Source organism: Amphiprion ocellaris, chromosome 20 (genome assembly GCF_022539595.1).
Source record: "Amphiprion ocellaris isolate individual 3 ecotype Okinawa chromosome 20, ASM2253959v1, whole genome shotgun sequence".
Lineage (NCBI taxonomy): Eukaryota > Metazoa > Chordata > Actinopteri > Pomacentridae > Amphiprion > Amphiprion ocellaris.
In genome coordinates this window covers 10,174,162-10,194,234 of record NC_072785.1, presented here as the reverse complement: position 1 = coordinate 10,194,234, position 20,073 = coordinate 10,174,162, and the positions used below count along the sequence as shown (strand labels likewise).

General features: G+C 35.6%; 1 protein-coding gene across 50 annotated transcripts in view; it reads left to right on the top strand.

Moving 5' to 3' along the window:
• The window catches only part of si:ch211-266g18.10 (titin), a 36,548-nt gene extending 18,773 nt beyond the window's left edge, over nt 1-17,775 (top strand). For 11 of the 50 annotated variants that reach the window (XM_055005856.1, XM_055005855.1, XM_055005845.1 and 8 more), the window contains 49 exons: nt 179-229; nt 708-758; nt 1,480-1,524; nt 1,947-1,988; nt 2,107-2,175; nt 2,274-2,321; nt 2,466-2,516; nt 3,492-3,542; nt 3,656-3,700; nt 4,010-4,060; nt 4,166-4,204; nt 4,333-4,401; nt 4,574-4,621; nt 4,883-4,933; nt 5,069-5,113; nt 5,382-5,429; nt 5,721-5,771; nt 5,911-5,955; nt 6,198-6,245; nt 6,332-6,400; nt 6,523-6,567; nt 7,049-7,090; nt 7,201-7,269; nt 7,439-7,486; nt 7,636-7,686; nt 7,926-7,973; nt 8,265-8,315; nt 8,419-8,457; nt 8,725-8,772; nt 8,858-8,926; nt 9,054-9,098; nt 9,295-9,336; nt 9,462-9,530; nt 9,693-9,740; nt 9,885-9,935; nt 10,019-10,063; nt 10,398-10,445; nt 10,847-10,873; nt 10,957-11,001; nt 11,221-11,280; nt 11,447-11,491; nt 11,621-11,662; nt 12,289-12,336; nt 12,571-12,612; nt 14,903-14,938; nt 15,051-15,092; nt 15,179-15,223; nt 15,298-15,333; nt 15,452-17,775. In XM_055005856.1, the coding sequence (XP_054861831.1) occupies nt 179-229; nt 708-758; nt 1,480-1,524; nt 1,947-1,988; nt 2,107-2,175; nt 2,274-2,321; nt 2,466-2,516; nt 3,492-3,542; nt 3,656-3,700; nt 4,010-4,060; nt 4,166-4,204; nt 4,333-4,401; nt 4,574-4,621; nt 4,883-4,933; nt 5,069-5,113; nt 5,382-5,429; nt 5,721-5,771; nt 5,911-5,955; nt 6,198-6,245; nt 6,332-6,400; nt 6,523-6,567; nt 7,049-7,090; nt 7,201-7,269; nt 7,439-7,486; nt 7,636-7,686; nt 7,926-7,973; nt 8,265-8,315; nt 8,419-8,457; nt 8,725-8,772; nt 8,858-8,926; nt 9,054-9,098; nt 9,295-9,336; nt 9,462-9,530; nt 9,693-9,740; nt 9,885-9,935; nt 10,019-10,063; nt 10,398-10,445; nt 10,847-10,873; nt 10,957-11,001; nt 11,221-11,280; nt 11,447-11,491; nt 11,621-11,662; nt 12,289-12,336; nt 12,571-12,612; nt 14,903-14,938; nt 15,051-15,092; nt 15,179-15,223; nt 15,298-15,333; nt 15,452-15,537 (2,429 nt within the window). In that variant the 3' untranslated portion in view covers nt 15,538-17,775. The remainder of the gene's footprint in view (nt 1-178; nt 230-707; nt 759-1,479; nt 1,525-1,946; nt 1,989-2,106; nt 2,176-2,273; nt 2,322-2,465; nt 2,517-3,491; nt 3,543-3,655; nt 3,701-4,009; nt 4,061-4,165; nt 4,205-4,332; nt 4,402-4,573; nt 4,622-4,882; nt 4,934-5,068; nt 5,114-5,381; nt 5,430-5,720; nt 5,772-5,910; nt 5,956-6,197; nt 6,246-6,331; nt 6,401-6,522; nt 6,568-7,048; nt 7,091-7,200; nt 7,270-7,438; nt 7,487-7,635; nt 7,687-7,925; nt 7,974-8,264; nt 8,316-8,418; nt 8,458-8,724; nt 8,773-8,857; nt 8,927-9,053; nt 9,099-9,294; nt 9,337-9,461; nt 9,531-9,692; nt 9,741-9,884; nt 9,936-10,018; nt 10,064-10,397; nt 10,446-10,846; nt 10,874-10,956; nt 11,002-11,220; nt 11,281-11,446; nt 11,492-11,620; nt 11,663-12,288; nt 12,337-12,570; nt 12,613-14,902; nt 14,939-15,050; nt 15,093-15,178; nt 15,224-15,297; nt 15,334-15,451) is intronic. The other 39 variants (XM_055005847.1, XM_055005857.1, XM_055005852.1 and 36 more) reach the window with 27 other exon arrangements.
• The last annotated feature ends 2,298 nt before the right edge of the window (nt 17,776-20,073 follow it).

Here is a 20,073-nt window from a genome sequence, read left to right as displayed (position 1 = left end):
TATATGTAGTTTAAATAATTTCCCATCAAAACATCCTACTGCATCTGCAACTCTGTTTGCAGATTTTGTAGAGCATCATAGTGTGGTAATAAACTGTATAAGTTGTAACTGTTGTAATGACAGTATTCAAACCTCTGCAGAAAGCGTCACTGATTTTTTTTGCTACTATTTGCTTTAGAAGCTGAAGTTCTCAAGGAGAAGAAGGCTGAGCCAGTGACTCCCAAGAAAGGTTTGCATCTTTTTAGTCTTTCACATTTCTTGTTTCTCTTTGATTATTACCCATATTTTATATAAAACAGTTATTTCTTTGTGGTTTCTCTCCTAAATATATACTGTACACTAGAGTTAATCAGATCATTCATTATTTTAGCACTTGTTTCTAATGCAAAACCAACACCTGCTAAACAGAAGAAAGGTATACAGTAGAACTGTTTGTAGTGTTTTGTGGAACATAGTTCTACTAATAAACTACCAAAACATTATTTGCACTACTGTTGGGAAATTAATTTTTCAAAATATATGTAGTTCAAATAATTTCCCATCTAAACATCCTACTGACTACAATCTGCAAGTCTGTTTGCATATTTTTCAGAGCATTATAGTGTGGCAATAAACTGCATCAGTTGTAGCTGTAGTAACAATCACACTGTTGCTGTATGAAAACCTCCGCAGGAAAATGCACTGATTTTTGATATTATTTGTTTTAGAAGCTGAAGTTCTCAAGGAGAAGGTGGCTGAGCCAGTGACTCCCAAGAAAGGTTTGTTTCTCTTCTATTCTAATCTATGTTATACAGTACAAGTCAAAAGTTTGGACACACCTTCTCATTCATCCATCCATCCATCCATTATCTATACACCGCTTAATCCTCATTAGGGTCGCGGGGGGGGGGCTGGAGCCTATCCCAGCTGACTCAGGTGAAGGCAGGGGACACCCTAGACAGGTCGCCAGTCTGTCGCAGGGCTACATACAGAGACAAACAATCACTCTCACATTCACACCTACGGGCAATTTAGAATGATCAATTAACCTCAGCATATTTTTGGACTGTGGGAGGAAGCCGGAGTACCAGGAGAAAACCCACACATGCACAGGGAGAACATGCAAACTCCATGCAGAAAGATCCCGGGAAAGCCGGGACGCGAACCAGGGACCTTCTTGCTGCAAGGCGAAAGTGCTAACCACTACACCACTGTGCAGCCCCCTTCTCATTCAATGGTTCATATTTAATTATTTTGTACATTGTGAATTAATACTGGAGACATCAAAAGTATAAAAGAACACATATGGAATTATGTTGTAAACAAAAAAGTGTTAATCTTCAGTATTAATTGACAATGTAGAAAATAACACAAATAAATAAAAAGCATTGAATGAGAAGGTGTGTCCAAATTTTTGACAATAATCCGGTTGTTTTTTTGTGGATTTTCACTTTTTTATGTTCTATACATTAGAGTTAATCAGACCATTTATTATTCTAGCACCTGTTTCCAAGGCAAAACCAACACCTGCTAAAAAGAAGAAAGGTATACAGCAGAACTGTGTTTGTAGTGTTTTGTCACTGTTTTTCTAACAAACTATTTCTGCTGTAGAAACACGATTTGCAATACTGATGGGAAATGAATCCAGTCATCATTTATTTTCCATCTAAACTTCCTACTGACAATAAACTGCATCAGCTGTAACTGACATGTAGCTGCTTTAAAAAATGCTTGATTGCAGCTGTCTAGTTGTAGATTCCTCATGCTCTGCTTCAAGCTGTGCAATAAGCTTTTATGCAACATAAACTAATTTCAGCTTCCGCTATGACGCTCTTTGTGGTGGTCGCTCATATCTGGCCTGAGTCTTCAGAACAGGAGCTCAAACCAGTCCTAACAACAATGACTACAGATTTATTTTCAAAGTGTCTTATTGTCTGTAATGCTGAACCTAAAATGTCTTTGCTTAGAACCTGCAAAAATCAAGACAAAACCAGCACCAGTTGTTAAAGGTAAAACAACACGAAACCTTTCATGCCCACATTTAAGTCGCTATAAGCTTTTAAAATTTGTGTATACATTTAAATATGTAGTTACATTTATTTTATTACTTTTTAAAATTTCTTACAGAGGCAGAAGCACCACACAAAAATGTGTCTCTAACCAAGGAGAAGGTGAAGGTGGTGCCACTAAAGAAAGGTACACACCTATTAGCTAAACACCCATTCATGGCTAATATTTACTTAATATTTTCATAAACTTAAACCATGACTCTGAAACACTTTGTTCTGTCTCAGTGCCTGTAACTCCAAAAGAAAAAGTCAAACCACCACCAACGAAAAAAGGTAGATACAGTGGTGTGTTTGCAGATTTGGACAGCATCATCATGTGGGAATAAACTGCATAATTTTTAACTGTGACCACACTGTTACCATATGCAAACTTCTGCAGAAAACTGCACTGATTTTTGTTGCTACTATTTGTTTTAGAAGCTGAAGTTCTCAAGGAGAGGAAGGCTGAGCCAGTGACTCCCAAGAAAGGTTTGTATTCTTTCAAATGTTCACAGTTATTGTTCTTTTTATGCATATTATGTATAGCACAGTTTTCTCACTTTTCTAGATACCATGCATTAGAGTTAATCAGACCATTTATTATTCTAGCAACTGTTACTAAGGCAAAACCACCACCTGCTAAAAAGAAGAAATATACAGCAGAACTGTGTGTCTGTAGTGTTTAGTTGTATCATAGTTTTACTAAATTACATCTGCTGTAGAAACACTATTTGTACTACAGATGTAGATGCATCATGCTCTGCTTCAAGCTGTGAGAAGTTTATTTTGGAGTAGAAATGCAAGAGTTATATTTATAACTGTGTAACACTTTTTCTGTCTGCCTGAATGAAAAAGTTAAACCACCAACAACAAAAAAAAGTAGTTACAGTGATTGAACATTTTATTGGTCCAATATATTAGGTGACTTAATGTGGTCAATGTTAATTCATAACGTTATTGCATTCATTTAGATTTTAAATCTAAATGTTTCCATTTTTTAAATGATGATAAAAATTACTTTTATTTGGATAGCGCTGTTCAAAGTACTCAGACACTATACATAGTTACATTATAAAATCAGCAAACATTAAAACAGAGGGACATCAAGTCATAAAGCACATCATAAAATAAATTAGTATTATATATTAAAAGCAGTTCTGAACAGGTGGGTCTTGATGAGTGATTTGAAAGTGGTCAGGTCAGTGCAGTCATGGATGTGTTGGGGTAGGGAGTTCCAGAGTGTGGGGCAGATGTGGAGGAGGCTGTTGCCCCAGGTTTGGTGCTTGATTCTGAGTGGGAGGAGACATCATCTCTTTACAGCAGGCCTGTCTGCAGACTTTCACAGCATCCTAGCGTGGCAATAAACTGCATCATTCTTTAATGTAATAATAATAACAATCACACTGTTGCTGTATGTAAACCTCTGCAGAAAACTGCACTGATTTTTGATATTATTTGCTTTAGAAGCTGAAGTTCTCAAGGAGAAGAAGGCTGAGCCAGTGACTCCCAAGAAAGGTTTGTTTCTCTTTTATTTGAACCATTATTATATAGTTTATAGTTGTTTCTTAGTGGTTTCTCCCATTTCTATATATGTACACTATAGTTAATTAGACTGTTTATTATTGTAGCGCCTGTTTCTAAGGCAAAACCAGCACCTGCTAAAAAGAAGAAAGGTATACAGCAGAACTGTGTGTTTGTAGTGTTTTGTGGAACATAGTTCTACTAATAAACTACCTTTGCTGTAGAAACAGTATTTGCACTACAATTGGGAAATGAATTTTTCTGAATACACGTAGTGCAAATCATTTTCTATCTAAACATCCAACTGACTACAATCTGCAACTCTGCTTGTAGATTTTGTACAGCATCATAGTGTTGCAATAAACTGCATCAATTGTAACTGTAATAACAACAGTCACACTGTTGCTGTATGAAAATCTCTGTGGAAATCTATACTGATCTTTTATTTTTGTTTGGTTTAGAAGCCAAAGTTCTTAAGGAGAAGAAGCCTGAGCCAGTGACTCCCAAGAAAGGTTTGTTTCCCCTTTATTTTTCATATATGAAACAGTTGCTTCTCAGTGGTTACTCTTCTAATTCTGCATGTACATTAGAGTTAATCAGAGCATTTATAATTCCAGCATCTGTTGCTAAGACAAAACCAGCACCAGTTGTTAAAGGTAATAACACACTAAACCTTTATGCTCATGTTTAAGTAGCTGTAAGCTTTTTAAACATATGTGTCCATTTAAATGTGTATATATCTATATATAATAAAGCTAATCTTGATACTTATTTATTTTTACAGAGGCAGAAGCACCACACAAAAATGTGTCTCTAAGCAAGGAAAGGGTGAAGGTGGTGCCACTGAAGAAAGGTGCATCTTGTTGTTTACACAGATAATTTTGATATTTGATACATCCTAACTACTTCAGTGCACTTTTATTATTTAAAATACTAACAGTTGAACACCCATTCATGGCTTTTGGTTATTTATAGTATTTTCACAAACTTAAACTTTGACGCTGTAACACTTTTTTCTGTTTCAGTGCCTGTAACTCCGAAAGAAAAAGTCAAACCAGCACCAACAAAGAAAGGTACATACAGCGATTGAACACTTATATTATTTAATAAATATATTGGACCACTTCTTAATAGTATTAATATTTTTTCTGCATGTGTCTGTACTTTTTATGCAACTTTCTATGTGTGTTTTTCCTGCTTTCACCTCTTTAAAACAGGTCTGTTTGCAGATTTGTACAGCATCAGTATAAAGGAAGAAAACTGCATCAGCTGTAAATGTAATCACACTTCTTCCAGATAACTTCACTGATTTTTGTTGCTGTTATTTGCTTTAGAAGCTGAAGTTCTCAAGGAGAAGAAGGCTGAGCCAGTGACTCCAAAGAAAGGTTTGTATCTTTTTAACCTTTCGCTTTCTCTTATTTTCTCTTATTTCTCTCATTTTTACCCATTGAATTTACTGTACAGTTTTCTCACTTTTTTTAAAGGTACATTAAAGTTAATTGAACCATTTATTATTTTAGCACCTGTTTCTAAGGCAAAACCAGCACCTGCTAAAAAGAAGAAAGGTATACAGCAGAACTGTGTGTTTATAGTCTTTAGCTGCATCTTAGTTCTTCTGATAAATTCCATCTGCTGTAGAGACATTATTTGCAGGACTGCCGGGAAATGCTGTCATTACTGATTTTCCATCTAAACATTCCACTGACATGTAACTGCTGTAAAAACAATGATTGATTATAGCTTTCTAGTTATAGATGCATGCTCTGCTCTGTTTATTTTGGAGTAAGAATGCAAGAATTCTGAAGCCTTTAACAAACTTTTTTTCTGTCTTAGTGCCTGTGACTCCAAAAGAAAAAGTTGAACCAGCACCAACAAAAAAAGGTAGTTAGAGTGATTTATTTCACAAATACATTAGATGACCTAATGTGGTCAATATTAATTAGTAACTTTACTGCATGTATTTTGATTTTATGTATAAATGTTTCCATTTTCTATGCATATCTTTTGTCTGGTATCACCTCTTCACAACAGGTCTGCTGTCAGGTTTCCTCAACATCATGTTGTGGGAATTAACTGCATCATTTGCAGCCATAATCACATAATCACACAGTCACCATATTCAAACTTCTGCAGAAAATGGCAGTGATTGTTGTTGCTGTTATTTCTTTTTAGATGCTGAAGTTCTCAAGGAGAAGAAGGCTGAGCCAGTGATTCCCAAGAAAGGTTTGTATCTTTTTAATCTTTCACACTTATTTCTCTTAAGTTTTATCCACATTATATGTATAGTGCAGTTAGTTCCTATTGGTTTCTCGCATTTTTATATGATGTACGTTGGAGTTAATCAGACCATTTATTATTCTAGCACCTGTTTCTAAGGCAAAACCAGCACCTGCTAAAAAGAAGAAAGGTATACAGCAGAACTGTGTGTCTGTAGTGTTTTTTTTTTTTGTAATATAGTGCATCTGCTGTAGAGACAATATTTATACAGCTTTTCTGACTAAACATTAGAGCTTTCTAGCTGTAGATGCATCAGGCTCTGTGAGAAGTTTGTTTTGGAGTAGCAACAGTAGTTCAAGCAGCAATAACCAAATGTGGCTTCTGCTGTAAAGTTCTGAGAGCTCGTGTCTGACCTTCGTCTTCTTTTTACAGAAGTGGAGGCTCCTAAGGAAAAGGTCAAACCAGTCATCTTGACCAAAGGTAAGAGTGGTACATGTCCTAATACACAAAAGAATACCAAACAAATTAAAATACTGTGTATTTTACAACCAAATTTCTGCTGACAGAACAAGAAGGTGCTCCCAAAAATGCCACTCTGGCCAAAGAGAGGGTCAAAATAGTGCCTATGAAGAAAGGTCATTGTCTTTCATTTCATATGTTTCATTAGATACAGAATCATATATACCCCAGAGCTGACTTTTCCTAATTTTAATGCTTTATAATGTGTTTGTGGTGTTTTTTTGTTTTTTTTTTACAGAGGTCAAGGTGCCAAAAGAGAAGGTCAAAGTCTCTGCAAAGACAAGTACATCACATATTTTATATACACTACCATTCAAAAGTTTGGGGTCCTTATTTTTGAAAGAAAAGCAATTTTTTTTCAATGAAGATAACATCAAATTAATCATAAATACAGTGTAGACATTGTTAATGTGGTAAATGACTATTCTAGCTGGAAACGGCTGGTTTTTAATGGAATATCTAAGAATATCTAGAGGAACATTTCCAGCAACCATCACTCCTGTGTTCTAATGCTACATTGTGTTAGTTAATGATGTTGAAAGACTAACTGATGATTAGAAAACCTTTGTGCAGTTATGTTAACACTTGAATAAAAGTGTGAATTTTCATGGAAAACATGAAATTGCCTGGGTGACCTCAAACTTTTGAACAGTAGTGTATATTTTAAGCAATCAGAATATTATCAAACTGAACATTATGTTATATGTTTAAAGTTTAACTCATTCAGTTTAATGTAAAACTGAATCTAAAATGTCTTTATTTAGAACCTGCAAAAATCAAGACAAAACCAACACCAGTAGTAAAAGGTAAGATGACACTAGACTTTTATGTTCACGGTTAAGAAGCTATAAGCTTTTTAAATTAAATATGTACATATATCGTCAAGCTAATTTCAGTACTTTTTTATTTTATACAGAGGCAGAAGCACCACACAAAAATATCTCTCTAACCAAGGAGAAGGTGAAGGTGGTGCCACTGAAGAAAGGTACATCTTGTTGTGTACACATCTAACCATAATATTTTATGTATGTTCCTCACTACTGTTCACTTTTATTATTCAAAACTGATCAACATCCATTCATTAGTTTTGAATACTGTCAGTTTTTTTAATTCAAACTCGAACCATGACTGTGTAACACTTTTTTCTGTCTTAGTGCCTGTAACTCTGAAAGAAAAAGTCAAACCAGCACCAGTGAAAAAAGGTAGTTACAGTGGTCTGTTTGCAGATTTGGACAGCATCATAATGTGGGAATGAACTGCATTCATTGTAACTGTAATAATAATAATCACACTGTTGCAGTAAACCTACACAGATAATTGCGCTGATGTTTGTTGCTATTATTTGTTCTAGAAGCTGAAGTTCTCAAGGAGAAGAAGGCTGAGCCAGTGACTCCCAAGAAAGGTTTGTATTTGGTTCTTTTTAATCTTTCACAGTTCTTGTTTATCTTTATTTTTACCCGTATTATATATAGAACAGTTGTTGTTTTTTCTACATACTATTCATTGGAAGTACCCAATTTATTAAATTATCATTACTTTTATGTAATTATTTATTATTCTAGCAGCTGTAACTAAGACACAACCCCCACCATGGTTTTGCAAACTCAAACTATAACTGTGTAACACTTTTTTCTATCTTAGTGCCTGTAACTCCGAAAGAAAAAGTGAAACCAGCACCAACTAAAAAAGGTAAATGCAGTAACTGAACCTTTTACTGGTCAAGTATACTAGAGGAACCAATACTCAGTACTACCTATGATTTTTTTTTTTTTTTGCACGTGTCTGTATTTTTTATGAGCTTCCATGTACATTTTTTCTGTTTTCCCCTCTTTACAACAGGTCTGTTTGCAGATTTGTACAGCAGCATAGTGTGGGAATAAACTGCATCAGTTGTAATTGTGAAAATAACAATCACATTGTTGCTGTATGCAAACCTCTGCAGAAAATTGTACTGATTTTTATTGTTACTATTTGTTTTAGAAGCTGAAATTGTCAAGGAAAAGAAGGCTGAGCCAGTGACTCCCAAGAAAGGTTTGTTTCTCTTGTATTTTCACCCATTTCATGTTTATTTGTGGTTTTTTACTTTTTTTTAACATACGTACATTAAAGTTAACAAAACTATTTATTATTCTAGCACCTGTTACAAAGGCAAAACCTGCTAAAAAGAAAAAAGGTATACAGCAGAACTGTGTGTTCATAGTGCTTTTAGTAACGTAGTTCTGATTAATTACATCTGCTGTAGAAACACTATTTAGGGAGCTTTCATCAAAACATCCCACTGACATGTAGCTGCTTTAAAAAACTGATTACAGCTTTCTAGTTTCTGCATCAAGGTGTGAGAAGTTTCTTTCAGAGTAGTTGAACCTACGATAATAGTGGCGTCTGCTGCAAAGTTCTGTGTGTTAATAGCTCGAGCCTGACTGTAGTTTTGTTTTTGCAGAAGTGGAGACTCCAAAAGAAAAGGCCAAACCAGTCATCTTGACCAAAGGTAAGAGTGGTTCAGTTCTAATGTGCATAAAAATACCAAACTAAATAAAATACTGTATATTTCACTACCAAATTCTTGTTAACAGAACAAGAAGGTGCTCCCAAAAATGCCACTCTGGCCAAAGAAAGGGTCAAAATAGTGCCTATGAAGAAAGGTCATTGTCTTTCATTTCATGTTTCATTGCTTTCAGATTCTACCATATCTTAGTGCTGAGTTGTCCTAATCGTAACACTTCATAATTTGCTGTGTCATGTTTTTCTTTTGTTTGTTTCTTTTTACAGTGGTCAAAGCACCAAAAGAGAAAGTCAAAGTCTCTGCTAAGATAAGTACGTCACATATATGACATAAGTTTTAAACCCTCAGAGTGTTGATTACATCAAACTGAATGTTATGTTACACATTATGTTTAGCTACTCAGGTTTAAAGACAGAAAGTTTGAACAGCAGTCATAACTGTATTTAGCTTTTCAGTATCAGTGTGTCTTATTGTCTGTAATGCTGAAGCGAAAATGTCTTTACTCAGAACCTGCAAAAATCAAGACAAAACCAGCACCAGTGCTTAAAGGTGTGAAGAGAGTAACATTTTATGTTCATGTTGAAGTTGCTGTAAGCCGTTCAAACATGTGCATACGTTTGAATATATACAGTTATAGCCAAGCTAATTTTCATACTCATTCATTTTTCTCACAGAGGCAGAAGTACCACAGAAAAATATCTCTCTAACAAAGGAGAAGGCCAAAGTGGTGCCACTGAAGAAAGGTACGTGTTGTTGTTTACACAATTAACTTTAATATTTTGTATATGTCCATCACTACAGTACACTTTATTATTCAAAGTGCCAACTCCTCAGCATACAGTCATGTGTTCTGAATATTTTTGCAAACTCAAATTATGACTTGTGTGACTCTTTTTCTGTCTTAGTGCCTGTAACTCCAAAAGAAAAAGTGAAACCAGCACCAACAACAAAAGGTAGTTACAGTGGTCTGTTTGCAGATTTGTACAGCATCATAATGTGGGAATGAACTGCATTCATTGTAACTGTAATCATACTGTTGTCATATCCAAGCCCCCACATAAATCTGCACTGATTTTTGTTGCTATTATTTGTTCTAGAAGCTGAAGTTCTCAAGGAGAAGAAGGCTGAGCCAGTGACTCCCAAGAAAGGTTTGTATCTTGCTAGTCTTTCATAGTTCTTATATCGCTCCATATACTTACATTAGAAGTAATCACACCGTTTATTATTCTAGCACCTGTTGCTAAGGCAAAACCAGCACCTGCTAAAAAGAAGAAAGGTATAAAGCAGAACTGTGTGGTTGTAGTGTTTAGTTGTAACATAGTTCTACTGATAAATCTGCTGTAGAAACAGTATTTGCAGTACTGTTGGGAAATTAATCCAGTCATCGCTGATTTTCCATCCAAAACTCCTGCTCACATACAGCCGCTTTAAAAATGATTCATTACAGCTTTCTGGTTGCCTAATGCTCTCCTTTAAGCTGTGAGAAGTTTATTTTGGAGTAACAATGCTGTAGTTTAAATGAGCATAGCTGAAAAAAGAGCTAACAATGGCTTCTGTTGGACAGTCCTATATGTTGATTGCTCACATCTGACCTTAGTCTTCCTTTGCAGAAGTGGAGGCTCCTAAAGAAAAGGCCAAACCTGCTGCAGTAAAGAAAGGTGGAGTATTCAGTACACTGCACATAATGTTCTTATAATGGTGTCGTTTTAGCAAAAGTTTTGTCATTTTGAAGTTGGTGTTCAAATTTCTCTTATTGTAGGCTTTATTGATGTGTTAATTGTAAAAGCTGAGTCACTTTGTTTTCTAAGCTTTTTAAGAAGAGCCACAGTGACTTTTTCTCATGTTTTTGTTCCTTTAATGCAGTGAAAGAAAAGGTTAAAGTCTGACAACAAGGTGCACAGCCGCTGTAGTTTCAGTTTCTAATATTAGATATAATACAGATGCATTTTACAGATTTAAAAACTACATATACAGTCACTTAATCCCCTGTAAAAAGAAATGAGATCATCTACCAATCATGTTGGTTGTCACATCACGGTTTTTTCTTCTGTCTTGTTAGAGGCCAAGCCAGCCCTGGCCAAAAAAGGTAACAGATATAAATTATCATTATTTATTAAGGTTAGATATCATTAACACAACAACTGAAATCATTTTCTTTTTTCAAATAAGTAGAGGTTGCAAAGGAGAAACCTAAACCAGCTCAAGAAAAGAAAGGTAGATATTTCATTAAAACACTAAAAATAGGTCACAAACAATATATACATATATGTATAGATGCACAGCATGTGTAGACCTTTTATTCTATATTTCATTTCCATTTTCAAATTGATCACAGATTTCCTGACATGCATACACACGGTATATGCTGTTCATGTTAATTCTGAAAGTATATCGTTTGAAAAAGTTCAAAATGCTATTTGTCATTTGATTTAGCTCCTTCTAAAAAAGAAGCTGAAATAAAGAAGGAAAAGCTCAAATCCCTCCTAAAGAAAGGTAGCCTGCCACTGCCTTCTGCTTGTAGATTATTATTTTTTATTTTTTTAGCTTGCAAAAATCGCTGGTTTCATCCAGTGTATTATTGTATTGTGATAGTACTAAAGCAACCAAACTACACAGCAAGTCTCATTATCTTACATATCCTGCATTCTGATTTACTCAGAGCCCAAAGTAACAAAAGAAAAAGTCAAACCAGCTGTTAAAAAAGGTACAAAAACAACATTTATGTCTCACATTGTTATGGTTTGTGACTGATTATAAAAAAACAGCTATTTGCATCAGTATTTTGGTGTAATTATATGACATTATGAACTGTACTCTCTCCCTGATGGCCCAGACATTTTGAGGAAAAAGATCAAACCTGTCCACGTGAAGAAAGGTACATTAATGGTGTTTCTATAAAAGCCGTAATCCGGTGTGGAACTGTGACTGCAGTGATCTGGTCACAGAATGTAGGTCAGGTCACGTGACAAACCATCTGATTGGACTGATAACCTTGAGCCTCTGAGATCAACCATAATTAAGTGCGGAGTTCCATGATAAAGCAATTTGATCCACCAAACATTAACAATGTGCTGTAAATGTTGGGATGTGTGGCGTAAATATGGCAGCTTTAAGCCCTTTGCTCTAGTGTGACAGATTCCACATCAAATAAAAAGATGTGAGTGGGTGAAGAGTCAAAAGTGGTCAAACCAACAATAGTTAAATGGCTTTCCCCAGTAGACTTCGATAGTTATCCATGTGCATAGACAAAATAGTGTCATAAGTCCATTTTATATTGAGAAGACAATAAAAATACATCGAAAATGTCTTCTGGCTGTTTGCAGAATGGCGTAAATAACTTTGTAAAACTGATTACAAATGTCTAGCTATAGTGCATCATGCTTTGTGGAGTAGCACTGCTGTAGTTTAAGCTGCTTTGTTAGAAAATAGGCAAAGTGTGGCTTCTTTTGGAGAGTCAAGTGTGCCGATTGCTCATATCTGACCTTAGTTGTCTTTTTGCAGAAGTGGAGGCTCCTAAAGAAAAGGACAAACCTGCAGCAGTAAAGAAAGGTACAGTGCAATGACAACTGTTAATTTTTACACCATTATTGTTTTGATCATTTCATGAAGCAAAAGAATATACTAGTACATGTTTTACTTCTATATGTATCGATATATAAAGTTTTTTAAGCTGTTTGGAGACTTAGAGACTTATAATCTGTTAAATATGTTATCATTAGTAATATTTGCACAAATAGTAGAACTGTGTGTTTTATCAGTTGTATTTTGTCCCTGATGGCGCAGCCATGTTGAGGAAAAAGACCAAAGCAGTCCCTGTGAGGAGAGGTACATGTGTAAGGCTGTACTTCATGTAACCAGCAGTGGTAATCTGATTACATCATGTAATCTGGTTGCAACATGAAGGCCACTGCAAACTGTAGTTAGTGGGTTACTCAGAGGGAAAATGGCTATTTTGCTTTGAAAAATAAAAGATTAACTATTAAACCTGCTCTTGCTGAAGGCTGAGAACATTTTCCTGCTGAATGTCAATTAGTTCACCAATTATGGAAAGTTAAGAGTCATAAATCTTCACCTATCACCTACAAATATAGACAGCTTAACAGTCAGCAAGCAAATGGTCTCATGAAGTCAATGCAAGTTTATTGATCTATTTTCTGTGAATCTTTTAATAAGTTAATGGATAACAGATATATTGATTTACAGTAAGTTCCATGGTCTTACAGAACATGCATGCTAATGATTAAATCAACCCTGAAGTATTGTTACCACTTTCTAAGAGAGTCCCATTCATAAAGGGTTTATAAGACACAACTAGGTAATTAATTAATGCTAAGACGAAGGCAACTGCACATGTGTGAGTTTATTGAAGATGTTTCACTGTTTTCAAGGTTTCTTCAGAGGTGACATGCCTTTGTTTTAGTACTTGGATAACTTAATTAGTTATTAATAAATAATTTATCAGTGCTTTTATGGCTAAGTTATGAGATAACGTACAACAACAAACTGAGAGTAACGTGTTGTGAGAAACCCACTGACTATTGTTTATCCCTTGTGCTTAGTAATAATTAAATGCCAATTCAGTTGACAAAACATCATAGTAAAGAAATAAAATATAAAAATATTTGTACTTTCACAGAATTTTTCCTTCATATTTTTTGTATTTTTGATTATTTTTGAAAATATAAATAGAATTATAAACTCTAAATGCTCGTGTCTTATGTAAAATAACATCTAATGTTAAAAAATATTTAACTGTGAATAATCCTACTTTTACAACAAAAAAACACAAAAAGTTTGAATACATTTTATAATTTAGTGTAATTTTACAAATAGTTCTTTTTTATTTAATAGATTAAATTGTGAAATTCAGGTCTACTACTGTAAAAATATTTCTAAAACGTAGATACAATTAGTGACAATTAGCAGCAAATTACATATTGGCTCTGTATTTTTTCATTAAAAAAATAAAATAAATAATTAGATGGATTTTGAAATGAAAGATATCTTGTAGAACTGCAGAAAGGTGGGTGTCTACGCTGCTGGAATATCACCATTTTATGTTTTGTTTTCATTTTGTTTTACAGTGCATAACTGTTCATGGGTTCCTTGCTTTCTGATAGGCCATTATCTGAAGTTAAGCTGTTTATAAACTGATTTTTGTAGAAATGATAGGCAGATCTTTCCTATAAATTAATAGCCAATGTGGGTTTCTGAAAGTTAACAACCAAAATGTTTTAACTATCGATGGATTGATATGATTATATAAAACAACTGCAAACATGGACCATGGAAATTTTGCTCTGACTTACAAACACTTTAAAATGAAACCCAATTAGGAAGTGGTAGAAAGAAGTTTCTTGATTGTGATGCTTCATTTCCCTTTGCTATACTTTAGCATGTCTTTCAATGCTGAGGTATAGTTCTGTAAAACTCAGTTTACATTAGCTTATATTATACACCCCAAAACTAAAGAATATACGCAAACAAATTACCCCGGATCGCATTCACAAAAATGAAAACCTTTTTCTTTTTACTGAAGGGTAAAAATGTGTTTTTTGAAATTCTGCATCATTACCTCTGTCTTGGCTGGCAGTGAAACATGATTGTTTATAGAGTATGTTGCAGATTTCTTGCCTACTTGTGTTTGTTTCATATTTGTGAAAACAGAGCCTCATGTTTTAAAAGAAAAGATCAAACCCACTGCAAAAAAGAAAGGTATGCAATCAGCCCTGAGTAATTATTATCATAAAATGTGCAAAATTTTTAGAAGAAAAATAAGAGTTCTTTGTAATCAAACTAGAGCTGCAACAAATTGTCAATTAATTGATAAAAAACATTATATTTTGTTAAGAAATCAATAATTCTTAGGCAAAAATTCCAACAATAGCTATTTTTTAGCCTATCAAATATATTTTTGTATGTTTTGTTTTATTATAAACTGAACTTGCACCTTATAAAAAGGACTCAAGGAAAAATTGAGAAAATAATTAGTAGGAAAATATTCATTATTTGCCTCCCTAATCGAACAAGCAGTTCACAGTACATCCTATTGTAATTTAGACCTGAATTATCCATGTACAAAAACAAATTTTGCTTTTTGTTGTTACAAAAACAGTTGAGAAGAAGGCAGAAAAGGAGGAGAAAGCTAAAGGTATTGTATGCAATCAGCTTTGAATTTTAATCATTTAAATCAGCAAAATGTTGAAATAGGAAAACATATATTATTAACAGTGTTAAATTAAATGTTTTGTTGTCATTTCCAGAGGATCGAGTTCTTAAAGAGATACAGGAGTCTGCAAAGAAAGGTAATTGTTTTTGGGAATCATTTAAATTTGTACTGCTCGAAATATATTAGTGTAGTTTTTATTCACTTTATCTATTGTTGTTGTAGAAAAAGCTGCGACGAAGAAAGCTGCCAAGGAGGAGAAAGTTAAAGGTAGTGTTGTCATAATATAAGTGAATAAAATACTTTATAGTTTGATGGCTGACATCATGTTTCCATTCTAACAGCAGAGCCTTCTGTATCAGACAGCCTTCTCATGGAGGGTGAGTACAAACTGCCCTTTTCCTAACAGAAATATGGCACAAGCGTACAGATGGCAAGCATTCTTTGTGGAGTCAGAGAAAGGTCAGGAACACATCATTCTCTACTGTCTCTCCGCAGACGAGCTGCCCTACTTCCAGTGTTTCTTTGTGGACGAAGACGAGGCCCAGTTTCCGTTTTATGCCTTCTCACCGCTGCAGATTTGAGGCTTCAGTCTGAATCCAGTCTGAGGTTTACAATATAGTCAATTTACTGATAATGACGAGGTTGCATCACACCCTGCGCTGCTGAAACACAGCTGCAGCTGGACAGCAGAGGATGATGGGGGATTTTATGTGATGGACCGTTATTTTATTCCCAGGATTGGTTGAGCTCTCGTACCAAATACATGCAGCCAGTGTCATTCCTTTCTTTTCTTTTCTTTTTTTTTGAAATTTTGTTTTATGCACTCAATAACATATCATGAGAATATTTAAAATGGAACAATTTAGTGTATTAACTTCAGTGGATCATTCATTTAGGTATATAAAGCAACATTTGCAAAAACTTTTAATGTATTTATGACTCATTTTCTCATTATCAGTCTGTAAAAAAAGACTGTGCTTGTGCACAATGGTGCAATTTTATAACATAATGGTTCAAAATTAACTGCAAACAGGGTACAAGAACGTTGCTCATCAAAGGTGGAAGGGGATGCAGTTCCTCCTACATTTACTTGAAAAGTGGTTTGTACACTAAACATTTAAACATTAATTTTTGTGCTCAGTCATCTGTGTAATTTTCGCTGTTTTCTTCACCATATGATTGATGCCAAACTGGTGGTTGCTCATAATTATTTATTTTATGAATTTCAAGGAACCATTTCTGTTAGGAATTTTCCTCAATTTCTTCCTTACTTGGTGGACAAAAGGAATCAAATGAAAAATGGATCCTCTTGGCATTTTTCAAGTCAGAGCAACATATTTTTATTATTATTTTTGTAGTTTTATGCAACAAAAGGAATGACCATGCACTGTATATGAGAGCTCCCAAACTCACTGGTGGAAAACTACCTGAAAATGTGTTTAAAGTCTTATTAAAACCATCTGGACATCTGCACCAGCTCCTCATTTTGCTATTGGTGCTAATAACAAGCCTGAACTCTCAGAATGAGGTTGAAGTTCAGTTGTGTTTTTTTTTTTTTTTTTAAATTTGATTGTTTCTACCATCAAGTATCAGATTCATTCTGTAATTCCTTGATCGACCAAAAACACGCCGTCACTGACTTCAGTCTCTGGCTGTTTATGTGTGTGCACAAAGTAGAAACTTGACATATTTTGGAAACCTTTTAAGCAGGTTCTTATAAACGAGAGAGTGATTGTCTCATAGAATGCTAAGGGCATATATAACACAATATTAAGGCATATCTTATAATGACATCTCAGATAAAGTGTGCTAGAATGCAACAGAATAAACAGGATTTGTGTTTCTGAACATCCTGTACTTGAGATGTGCAGCGACGGCTGCAAGACAGATTTTGAATACTGGTGTTGGTCATGCATAAATATCCAAATCATGTATTCAAAACTTCTGAAAAATGATAGAAAGAGAAATGAAATGTTAAGTCTAATGTTTAAACATCTTTGATTGTATCGGCACACCATGTGATGACAGGTCTCTGCAGATTGTATCACATGTTCAAGTGGATGATTTCAGACGTAAAACATTATTTCTCAGTCAGCTTGTACCAGCTACATATGGCTCGCTGCATTTTGCTCCATATGTTGCATAGGAGACGGTTAATACAGCTTGTGGCGCTAATCCTGAGTCTATTCAAGTGCAAATCCACTTATTATTTTAAGTTTAAATAACAGGAACACATCTTTATGAGGAATGATGCAGCTCTCGGTGAGCTCAGACTCCAGTAATTGAACTGTAACAGCTGTCGTTTTATGGAGATACTGATGAGGGTGTGGGTGTTCCTAAATATATCAGTTATTGGAGATGTTTTTTATTGCAAAATGAGACATTTTGATTCATGGTGACAAAAGCTACAAAATTCTTTCAATCTAAAATGTATCAAAAGACTCACTTTAACCAGGTGAGCATGTGCAATATTTAGTTATTTGAGTATATCACTGTATGTTTGTCTTTGAATGAACTGTGCATGATGTGTGTGTGCTTTTGTTTATGCCCTCAAAATGTTTATGTGGCACACACACTTATGAACATATGAATCAGGGTATTTGATACCAAAAACTGACATGTGTCTGTCGGTGGTGTTGCTTACATACAAGTACAAGAAACAAAGCATTCATATTAAAATAATGCTGATGTAAATAGTTAAATAAATGGGTAAAATGGGTTGTTTTATCCCTGAATCATTACTACTGAAAATATGCCTTAACTGACCCTCATTATGCTTGTGAATAGTGGCAATTTGACATTAAAACATAGCACTGCAAGCATTTGTCTTTTCTTTGAAGGTGCCGACATTTCCAACACGAAGAGTAGCAATAACCCTATAGAACTGTAATGTTCTGGTGTCGGAGCATTAAGATTTGAGTGCTTAACAAACAAATTTAAAAACTTTAATCAAATGTAACAGCCTTTAGCGGTTAAGAAAAGCAGCCTGTGGTTTGAAAAGTCATGAATGGCACTTTTTTTTACATCTCTGCACATGGGAGCAAGTTCCTCAGTGCAGATATCTATGTGAAGATCTTTATAATCTATCATGCAGGTGAGGTCATGTCTGGGACCAGCTCAAGAGATGCATTTTATTGTATTTCTGATCACACTCAGTTCAATCCACTGTTCCAGACTCGCCTTGCAGGATTGTGTAAACGATGTCAAAAAGTGCACATCCAAAGATTTTCTCCTGCTAAAGTCCAACCTGCTTGAGTAAATTTATCTGATTCAGTAACGCCTTTTAAATCCCCTGAATGCTGCAACATCCCACTGATTACTGGAGCTTTTTGCTATCAGCAGATTTGCTACAAGTCTCCTAAAAGGGCTGAGGTTATTTGCATAATACTGTGAGTACTGAGGGTTAATCTTTGTTGTTGCTGGCCTTTTAACTTTGACTACAACTTATTTTAACTTATGCCACTGTTGGGTATGTAACACAAGCAGTCCTTACTTGATTTCTTTACTTTATTTCAAGCCAACGAATAGCATGGAACAAACCTGCTAGCAGGGTCCTCATTCCAGCAGCGCTCTTACCCTGCTCTCCTTCCTGCTCACTCTGTCCTCGAGCGCCCTCAGGTGGTTAGGCGAGACACCACATATCCCCCTTAATTAAGCCACCATTATATCTATATGAACATTTTAGCTGTGAAGGTGAATGAATTACAAATGTTATTCGTAACTGGCATTAGTATTTAGAAATGAACTTAACTCATGCTCTAATGTTCATAAAATCAGTGAACCCTTCTTAAAGTCTGCATAAAGAACATGAATAAAGTAACAGTAACTTTGCAGTCTATAAGTTTCTAACATTATCCTGAGCAGTTAACTATTCGTTTTGTTCAACGCACAAAGTCTTTAGTCCACTCAGGCAATCGTCTGAGCCTGACTGGTCTGGTCGAGGGTGTAGGTGTCACTGGTGGTGTTGGTGGTGTGTTCACAAAGTCCAGTGGCGGTAGTTGACCATTACTACCCTTCTCCGGACATGAAGCAGGCGCAAGGTAAGATGCGTTCCAGGATCTTCCGTCTGACAGCAGGTAAGTATACTGTCCTTTTTGCTCCATTACTCTGAGTGGTTTGGAAAACTTGCTCTGGGTTTTAGGAATAATGCCAGGTTTTCTGACCCGGACATATGATCCACATTTGAAAGACACTGCTGTTGCTCCTCGCTTTCTATCCGTGTACTCTTTGCTCTTCTTTTGCATTTCACTCACTCTGCGAGCCACCTGTTCTGATGACTGTGTTTTATTGGTGGTCAGTGGACGTCCAGCCACGTTCAGTTTTGTGCGCATGGGTCGACCATGTAACAGTTCAGCAGGCGAACATTGGGTTGTAGAGTGAGGAGTTGCACGATAGACATGTAGAAATTCCCTCATAAACTCCTTCCAGGGTCTTCCTTCGAGCACGGCTGTCTGCAGAGTGTCTTTAAGGCTGCGATTGAAGCGCTCAATCTCACCATTAGCTCTCGGATAATAAACTGAAGATTTCCTGTGTATGATGCCTCTGTCACAGAGAAATGATTCAAACTCTTGGGACACGAACTGGGAACCATTGTCCGAGACTAGCTCCTTGGGGTCACCTTCCCTGCTGAAGACTGCAGATAAAAACTGGATAACAGTTCTTGAGGTAACCTGTGGGACAAAGGTTAGTTCTGGCCACTTACTGTAGTAGTCAATAAGTGTTATTGCAAAACGACAGTCTATAGGTGCTCTATCAAAAGGCCCCACCACATCAATGGCTACCTTTTCCCAAGCTCCATCTGGATATGGCACAGGTTGTAGAGGAGTATTGTGTGTGACTGCGGACTTGTCGTGTGACTGGCATGTAATACATGCTTTGATGGCTGCTTCGACTTGTACATCCATTTTTGGCCACCAATATGCTTCTCTGAGTCTCTGCTTAGTTCTCACAATACCCTGATGAGTGTCATGTGCCAGTGAAATCATTTTTGGTTGAAGACTGTCAGGTACCACTAGTCTGTGCGTGCCACGCACGATTAAGTCATTTTGTAGGGAAAGTTCATGTCGCAACTTGTGAAATGGTTGGATATCAGGCGTTAAGTTTTTTCCTGACTTTGG